At 36.1% G+C, this 9,553-nt stretch overlaps 1 protein-coding gene and 1 gene segment (V, D, J or C); both read left to right on the forward strand.

The window, feature by feature from the left end:
- The first annotated feature begins 1,517 nt into the window (after positions 1-1,517).
- On the forward strand, positions 1,518-3,099 carry LOC107678889 (uncharacterized). Its single transcript, XM_016474311.1, has 3 exons — positions 1,518-1,557; positions 1,646-1,993; positions 2,786-3,099. Exons 1-3 carry the CDS (start codon positions 1,518-1,520, stop codon positions 3,097-3,099), a joined length of 702 nt encoding a protein of 233 aa, XP_016329797.1.
- A 2,120-nt stretch (positions 3,100-5,219) lies between these two features.
- On the forward strand, positions 5,220-8,666 carry LOC107678890 (T-cell receptor alpha chain V region RL-5-like; the record flags this gene model as incomplete). The annotated part of the segment is given in 5 exon segments: positions 5,220-5,259; positions 5,463-5,783; positions 6,458-6,469; positions 6,590-6,707; positions 8,558-8,666. Coding segments are annotated over 5 exon segments (600 nt in total), but the record flags the coding sequence as incomplete, so codon positions are not given.
- Between the last annotated feature and the right edge of the window lie 887 nt (positions 8,667-9,553).

Below are 9,553 nucleotides of genomic sequence, written 5' to 3' on the forward strand. Positions count from 1 at the left end.
TCAACATATTCTGTTACACCAAATACACAAAATAATGATCTTTAAAATAGCATCATATGACCCCTTTAAAATGAATCTGTTAGTAATAAATACAATCAGCACTGGGGGGCAGCATCCCTCAAAAGTGCCATCAACAATGTGCCATGTGAAGATTTAGACAAGACTTTAGTTTAAATATCAAGAGAACAGCAGCACAGAGGAAACAGAGAGCTACAGTAATGACAGAGAGACACATTCATTAGAATACACATCAAAACATTAATCTCAACAATGGAAAAACGTCTCAGGTTACTTATGTAACCATGGTTCCCTGAGTAGGGAACGAGATTATGCTTTTCTTCTCAGCACAGGACTCGGGTAAGAAAGATTACCATTTATTACACTTTACAGATACTGTTTTTGTTACTTATACTTACTTACTTACTTATGTAAATTATAAATAGTTAAATCTATTTTCCAGTGTGCTGGGGGCAAGACAGAGTTAAACAGCCTTCAGGAGAAATGACTGCAAATAAAGGAGATCCAATTACACTACAGTGCAATTACTCTACCACAACTAAAAATGCATATCTCTACTGGTACAAACAGCTACCAAATAGAGCACCAACATTCATGCTGAGTGAATTCACAATTGGTAAAGGAACTACTGAGGATGAATTTAAAGAAAGATTTTCAGCAACACTGGACTCCACATCAAAAACAGTTCCACTGATGATCAAGAATCTGCGTGTGTCTGACTCTGCTGTGTACTACTGACATTGTGGTCATCATTGAGGACCACTGCACAGGCTTAGTGCTATAAAAACATTACAAAATTAGACCAAAATATGTGTGACATTTTATGAGCAAATCCACAAAAAAAAAGACATTTGTTTCACAAAGTTTATATTAAAATAAAATAGAAAAGTCGGCTTGCAAAACCAGAACCGTTATCTTATTTTTCCTGTGAACTACAACATATTCAAAAAGAAAGAGGAATTGTTTACTACAAGTTCTGTCAACACAGAAGGTAAAACTAGAGGACATTTACTTAATACTTAAATGTAAGTCAACATTTGCTAATTCAGCTCCTGAATTTCTTGAGCTCATCCTCGATGGTACAACAAACACCAAAAAGTCTGATGTAGATCCAAGACTGTCAGTTAAACTCATTAAACGGGAACAAAAGCATGTGGATCTGAAGATCTCCTCTGCTGCCGTTCACATTACCGATGCTTAAAATAACAAAACTCTGACAATATTGTAGAAGTATATAACAAATTCTAAAAAGACACTATGCTCTCACATCTAGCTCTTTACTATTGAGCTCAAGTTCAAATAATAATCAAATAACAATTTTCATATAATAACACATTACATCCATTCATAGTGCATGAAAAACAGGAGATTGTAACTGGATCTTTCTTCTGTTTTCCAGAAGTGAAGAGAGGAGGGACTCATAAGATCTGACATGATCTAATCAATTCAGACTGGAGAAGAAACTATTCAGTCTTCCAGAGAACACAGTGCACTGCACAATGGATATCTTTTCAGTTTTTCTCTTCTACAGTCTGGCATGTGTGTATATTTATATATTTATTATCGATTGTTAATGATTAGCTTATTTAAAACAGATCTCATTAAATATGTACCTCTTCTTTTTCAGCTGCTGTCTCTGGAAACGTCATCACACCAGACGAAACAGAGCTTTTTGCTGAGGAGGGTTCAAATGTTACATTATCCTGTAGTTATTCCTCTGCGGATTATCTATACTGGTATCGTCAGTATCCCGGTTCAGCTCCTGAATTTCTTGAGCTCATCCTCGATGGTACAACAAACACCAAAAAGTCTGATGTAGATCCAAGACTGTCTGTTAAACTCATTAAACGGGAACAAAAGCATGTGGATCTGAAGATCTCCTCTGCTGCCGTATCAGACTCTGCTCTGTACTACTGTGCTCTGAGGCCCACAGTCACAGGAAACATTTGGGTTCCCTACAAAAACCCTTTACCCAGTGAGAGAGAGCAAGAATAGAGCTGATGCAGTGAGTCAAACAGTCTTAAACTGACATTATGACATTCACACAACATACAGTACTTTCTTTCACTCTGCATGCACTCCACTTTTTTCAAGTAATTTAATAGGTTCTATATGCTATAAAAAGTGTTAAATGATCATCACAATGGGCAGGCACATTTCTACCACAGGGCTGCAATGTTGTCAAATGTTCTTCAGAAAATGCACACATGGATCTTTTTTTTTCCCATGCATAAGGAGAAAAGCTGCAGCTGCATGGTTGATGCAGTATATATAATAAAAACAGAATATAAAATAATAGAATATAAACAATTTATAACAATACATACACATAATACATGATGTCTATAATCTCTGAAATACAGAACAGATGACATTGTTTACTGTCAATGAAGAAGAACATTTTACGGATGGACAGACAGAGAGACAGACAGATAGATAGATAATTTGTGATAATTTGAATAGTTTTTATCCAAAGCAAACAGCATCATGTGACAGTGAGCAGGAAGTTCCTGGGTGTCTTTAAGAGTTTCATTGTCTCATAGTGCAGAACATCGAAGGGCTCAACAAAGAACTGAGCAGATCTTATTTAACATGGACAGATGCTTTCTACTTATTGTTATTATGGGAATAGGTACATTAATTACTGAGTAAACGATGAAACAGTGGAGCCTCAAATCCTTATTGAAATAATTGTAGTCATCTGTTTGAGCGCTGTGTCTTGTGTTTGACATTTGTTTGGTTTATATTCTGCTTTTTTTGTTCACAGGTTTGGTGTCTGGGGACAGTATTGAGCCAGATAAAGAGAAAAATGTTATCACACAAGAAAGAGAAACTGTCAAGCTGAGCTGCTCATTTAGTGCAACCAGCAATAACATTCGGCTTTACTGGTACAGACAGAATCTACATGGAGAACCTTTGTTTTTAGCGTATAAAGGTGCTCGATCATGGAGTGCTGCACACACCTCTGATAATCGGTTTCAGTCGACTACATCAGATACATCCACTGAACTCACTATTACTGATGTACGTCTGTCAGATTCAGCTCTCTATTACTGTGCTCTGTTAGTAGGAGCCCAGTGATACAAAACATGAGACATGTCATACAAAAACCTGAAGTTCTTTTCACTTTGAAAATATCTAGTGAAAACCACAATCTATCCAGCCCAAAATTTAATCAAATATGTGGTAACACCTGTGTGCAGAAGGCATGCAAGTAAACCAGGAAAATTTAAAAGAAGCATAAAAAATTCATGTTTCATTCATTTCAAGCATGAATACAGCATAAAATTAATCTATGTTTATTCAACAAATTCCTCTTCTTTTAATTAAAGGTGATCATTTTAACCTTTAGAATTAAACTTTTAAGTATGTACAGTAAATGTTGAAAATAGTGTAGCTACAAAAAAGATTAAAAGTCAAAGGGAAAAACTGCAAAATATTTTTTTGTTCTAATGGAAGTTATGTAATTGCACAACATGGTCACACTGTGGCAGAATTGTATCCTATTATACATGCAAGCTCCTCCTACGTGTGTTTAACCTTTGCAAACAAAGAGTCACACACAGTGAAATCAAAACTCTGGTTCATGTTCATCATCATCATCATATTTCAGTAATACCGCCTTTGCAGTTTTTATACGCTTTATGTAAACTATGTTAATCTGACTGAGGAATTTACTTCTATTTGCTGCCGTTCTAGGTAAAGCAATTTTGCTTTTAATTTGAATTATTCCTTATATCAGAGTATAGCCTACTTGAAAACTGATTTATTTACATTTTTTATATTTCCTGACAGAGTGCAATACACAACATTCTGTCAATCAGCCAACAAGAGTTCAAACGGTTTCAGAACATGAGATGGTTAAACTTCACTGCATTTACAGTACCAGTGATTCATACCCTTCTCTTTACTGGTACCAACATAAAACCAACGGACTCCCAGTTTACATGCTCCGTAAACTCTCAACTGGGTCAAGCAGCAGTGAAAAAGAATTTGAGGAAAGATTTCATGCCGATCTCGACAAATCCTCAAGCTCAGTTTCTCTGTCAATCCAGGATGTGCGTGTGTCTGACTCTGCTGTTTACTACTGTGCTCTGCAGCCCACAGTGACTGAAACACATAAACATCCTGACAAGAACTAAGAGCTCTGAAATGTGCAGTTGTTGACATACTTTCCCTAAATATACATAATCTATGTGATTTTATATTTTAATAGATAAATAAATAATGTTCTACTGTTCCTTGAAGGCATCACGGTGACATCAGTAAACATACTGTATTTACAATGGTATACCACATTATATTATTGTGATATTCATATATTGTTATGATATTCATACTGTAGATCATACTTCAGCTTTCCACAAAGACATCTTGTCCAATTATTACAGAATAAAACACTCCAGCAGTAGGAGGAGCAGATTCACACTGATGCTGACAGTTTGAGATGATGATGAGTGAAATAGTTATTGAACAACCATTTTAGCTATCGTCTCTGCAAACATGTTACTTTTTACCTGGATAATAGTCCAACTTTGCATGGGTAAGAGATCCTTCCAGGATTATTTCAGTCAAAATAAATACATAAAATACATAAATACAGAAAAATCCCTGTGACAGTATAAATTCTGATGGTTAAATCACTTTAAAGCTTGATTAATTGAAGCACTTTTCCTTTTCACAAGAACTTCTTCTACTGATACAATACAAGCATTTACTTTAGAAAACATATTTTTGAGGGTGAAAAGTATCTCAGAGCAAAACCAGAATTTTTACTCTTTGTAACTGAATATTCAAGTAAATCTTCGCCTGATCTTCGCCTGATCTTCGCCTGTATTCAAAAGCTACAAAAGAAATCAAACGTGTGGATCTGATCATCTTCTCTGCTGCTGTATCAGACTCTGCTCTGTACTACTGTGCTCTGGAGAACAGAGTCAAAGGAAACACCACAATACAGTGCAGAAAACTGATTCACAGTATTGCATCTACATCACACATATCCACCCCCCATATCTGCTAGTTAACACAAGGGTTAACACCCCCTCTATAAAGCACAATATATTATTGCATGCATGGATTGTTAATTTAGATGCATTTGCTTTTTCCCAGGTGGCGAGGAAGGAGGGGCTTAAAGTATATCTGACAGTAGTTGTTGAAACCGACATAAAATCATTTAATCTGAGACTGTAAGCACAAACACAATGATACTTCATTCAGTTATTCTGCTCTCTGCTTTAGCATGTGAGTACCATTGTTTTTTTTTAATGCATTACCTTTATAATTGCAGTTAAGTATGTACTGTATGAAGCATAATTTTATTATTCGGGGACTTATTATATAAAAGTGCACTAAAAGTAAAGGAACTATTTCAATTCTTCCATTTTATCAGTATAGTCCCCTTTGAGACTAAAAGGACAAAACTAACATTTCACATTTATTTGCAGGTGCCAGTAACGGAGATACTATTACACCAGACAAAACAGTGGAGTTTGTTGCAGAGGGTTCAAATGTTACATTATCCTGCAGTTATTCATCTGCATGGTCTTTACTTTGGTACCGTCAGTATCCCAGATCAGCGCCTGAGTTCCTTGTGCTCATCTTAGACAGTGCAAAACAAGCTCAGACGTCTGATGTAGATCAAAGATTCAGTTCTAAAATCAGAAAAGAAAAACAAAATCATGTGGATCTGAAGATCTCCTCTGCAGCTCTGAAAGACTCTGCTCTGTACTACTGTGCGCTGAGGCCCACAGTGACAGGAAACAAAAGTACGCTGTACAAAAACCTGACTCTAAAAGGAAACAACGGTCTTCTACAGACCCTTAAATCTTGAATTACAGGTGCATCTCAATAAATTAGAATGTCGTGGAAAAGTTCATTTATTTCAGTAATTCAACTCAGACCCCCCTCTGGTATATCTAAGTATTGCGCCCATCCAGAGGAACCACAACTTTGAGCATTTTTGAAATGCAAATTCATGATTATAGTAGGTAGAAAAGTGTCTAAAAATTTTTGGCAGATATCACTCATTCGCATACACAAATGTGGTCAATACATAATCAAAGCACAACTTCTTCAGATCATTTACTTTAACACTGAAAGGAAGAAACAGGTACATTATGCCCATTGGTATTTCCAGTAACTAAATGGCTTAATAGAGAGAGACAAGTAGTGGGGTTCAAGCACGTTTTCAAAAAACATTTTCAGTTTAATTATTATTTAGTGAAAAATGGTTCCCAAAGTAACTTTACGCAATTTAAACGTCATCCACAAGGGGTCAGCCTTGCTCGCTCCATGTATGAGTGTATCATGTGACATGATACAAACCTTTAAAGAAGAGCACTATGGGATAAACATAGAGCTTTTGAGAGCACAGTTGAGTGAATGTTTGTTCATAGATCAATTATGTTTAGATGGGCTTTGATTTCCCTGTGTTTCACAGCACATTATGATGGTAAGCACATCTGTATAGGCCTGCTTAATAAGAAAAGGGTTTACATACATTCAGGTCAATACATTTTAAGTATACTTACCTAAAAATTTGTTAATGACTTTTTTCTGTCTATTTTTCCAGTGTCCTCGGGACAGGACAGGGTTGAACAGTCTCCAGGAGAAATAACTGAAAGTGAAGGAGCTCAAGTTATTTTGATGTGTAATTATACTACTACTTCTACAGCTCCATACCATTTCTGGTACAAACAGCTACCAAACAGATCACCAACATTCATTCTAAATCAATACACCACTGAGCCTGATTTTACGAAGCAATTTTCTGCAACATTGAACTCCACATCAAGAACATTTCCACTGATGATCAAGGATGTGCGTGTGTCTGACTTTGCTGTGTACTACTGTGCCCTGAGGCCCACAGTGACTGAAACACACTCAACACTCATACAAAAACTTTTATGGCCCACTTAAAGTCTGTGTGCACAGAACTCTGCATAAAGCTCCACAGAATTGGAATGGTACCAGTAGCAGTCCTTTTAGTTCTATTTAACACATTTTAACCAAGTTGAAATCCATTTCACAATTCCAGAAATTAGAACTGTAGTGCTGTAAACTACTCGTATATTGCTTTCATATTCTTTCACTTATTCACTGCAGTTACACTGAGAGATAGGATGAGTCTGTGGAGATTTGTAAAAGAGCAAATGATCACTCAACTTTATTTGCCTCTCACAGTGCAAACATTATGATTCTTTGTGCTCTGATTCTACTGTTGTTGTTAAAAAGTAAGTGGCATTAACTGATATTTGGCTTTTAGGTATTTACATGAAAAATAATTAAGCCAGGGTTATAAATGTCTGGATCTTTGATAGCATTTACATGCATGTTTAGGAAATTAATTCATTTACCAGTTGTGCAGTGCAAACCTGCATGATCAAGGTGCCTTATAATATATAGCAGAAGATAATGACACTCTATTTCAGGAGAAATGTCACTCTGAAATGTTAACAAAATCAGTTCCTGTGACAATCATGGATGTGTGTGTGTGTGTGTGTGTGTGTGTGTGTGTGTGTGTGTGTGTGTGACTCTGCTGTGTACTACTTTGAAATGCAGCTCATTGTGAAACACACTCAAAACTGAAACACAAAAACAGACCTCTGTCCCATGACAATAATAATAAAAAAAAAAATGAATAAGAATTTTTAATTATTTAGTGCTCATCACTATAAATTTAAATTTTACATAAGGTCTATGCACCATAGCATGCTCTTCATAATCGTCTGTGGACCTGCATAAGCAGATCTCACATTTATTTAGTCTAAATGTAATGTTTGGTTTAAAACGTGTAGATATGAGTGGGGTTTTTGTTGGCATCAGACTGGAAGAGGAGGAGTTTGGCACATAGATCTGAGATGATCTTGTTACATTTGCTAAACTGTCACAAAGCTTTGCATTTCTAATTTGAGAATATACATAAAATATTTTGTCAAATGATTTTCACATCTTACATAATTAACTTTTTCACTGAAAATATAAACTTATTACATCCTTAATGTAAATTTTTTCTGCTACTAAAATTTAAAATCTCATATCACAATGACAATGCAACATTAATATTTTATATAACTAGTATTGCTTATTGTATGTTCAAATCACTAATAAATCAATATCATTACTATTTAAAAATTACGTTTTTCTCTCTCTCTCTCTCTCTCTCTCTCTCTCTCTCTCTCTCTCTCTCTCTCTCTCTCTCTCTCTCTCTCTCTTCCAGGTGTGAGTTTTGGAGATGAAATCACACCCGAGAGCACTGAGGAATCTGCTGCAGTTGGTTCAACTGTTATTTTATCCTGCAGCCATTCCTCTGCAAACTCGCTTCAATGGTACCGTCAGTATCCCGGATCAGCTCCTCAATTTCTTGTGCTCATAATAGAGAGTGTGAAAGAGACTAAGACATCTGATGTAGATCCCAGGTTCTCTACGAAGCTCAGAAAAGAAAAACAAACCACAAAAGAGATCAAAGGTGTGGATCTGATCATCTCCTCTGCTGCAGTATCAGACTCTGCTCTGTATTACTGTGCTCTGAGGCCCACAGTCACAGGAAACACAAGAACACTGTAACCACAAAAGAGATCAAACGTGTGGATCTGATCATCTCCTCTGCTGCAGTATCAGACTCTGCTCTGTATTACTGTGCTCTGAGGCCCACAGTCACAGGAAACACAAGAACACTGTACAAAAACCTGACACATGTGAAAAAGCATAACTATACCTTCTACAAATCAGACTAAACAGACCAGAGCAGCCTCATCACCTGGGAAAAAGCAAATGCATCCAAATGAGTATGTTCTATATAGTATGAATGTAATCTGGATGTACTACATTCGCCATGTTGTCATTGCCACTCGACCTACTAGCATCAGTTTCGTTGTGCCACTGCTATTCATAAATCCTCTCCAGTGGCCTCATGGGATAGTAAAGTGTCCATCGTATGCACACTTCAGAATCACGCCAGAAGTAGTAGGGCATCGGGGTACTTTTTGCCTACTCTTTGATGAGTACTGTGAATTCGGACATACTTCATTTGTAACATACTGTCCAGGGCTGTACGTTAACTTTTTTTTCACATAGCACTGGTGCTACAGAGGTTGAAAGTTTTGTAGCACAGGCCAAAAGTTGTAGCACAAGTATAAAACGTCTGTTATCATGTCTGAAAACAAACACAAGTAATGGAGTTCATCACTTAAACAGGCACCGATGTTCCATACAGAGCACAAAAAAATACAAACCATCACAAAAATTGTTTTAGACAAAGTTTTCTTAATTTGCTAAAAATGGAAGAGTGCAGAAACATAACACCTCTTACACCTTAACAAAATACAAAATAAAAAACAATGGCAGACATTAAGGCAAAGTTAGCAACGATAAAAATCTTTGTCATTATTTTATCTTTGTTATTAGAAAATAAGAACATTTTTCAGGTACAGTATTTAGCAGTATTTACAACATTTTATTTTTCAGGTACAGCATTTAGCAGTAGCATTCAAGAAATTGAATGAACAAATATTAAAATAAAACACTATATACACTA

Source organism: Sinocyclocheilus anshuiensis, unplaced genomic scaffold, assembly GCF_001515605.1.
Source record: "Sinocyclocheilus anshuiensis isolate Anshui unplaced genomic scaffold, SAMN03320099.WGS_v1.1 scaffold1576, whole genome shotgun sequence".
In the NCBI taxonomy this organism is placed as follows: domain Eukaryota; kingdom Metazoa; phylum Chordata; class Actinopteri; order Cypriniformes; family Cyprinidae; genus Sinocyclocheilus; species Sinocyclocheilus anshuiensis.

Coding starts and splice junctions, on each gene's coding strand:
- LOC107678889 (XM_016474311.1), top strand. CDS start 1,518: ATGGATATCTTTTCAGTTTTTCTCTTCTACAGTCTGGCAT. Junction 1,558..1,645: donor TCTCTTCTACAGTCTGGCAT/GTGTGTATATTT, acceptor CTTCTTTTTCAG/CTGCTGTCTCTGGAAACGTC. Junction 1,994..2,785: donor CTACAAAAACCCTTTACCCA/GTGAGAGAGAGC, acceptor TTTTGTTCACAG/GTTTGGTGTCTGGGGACAGT.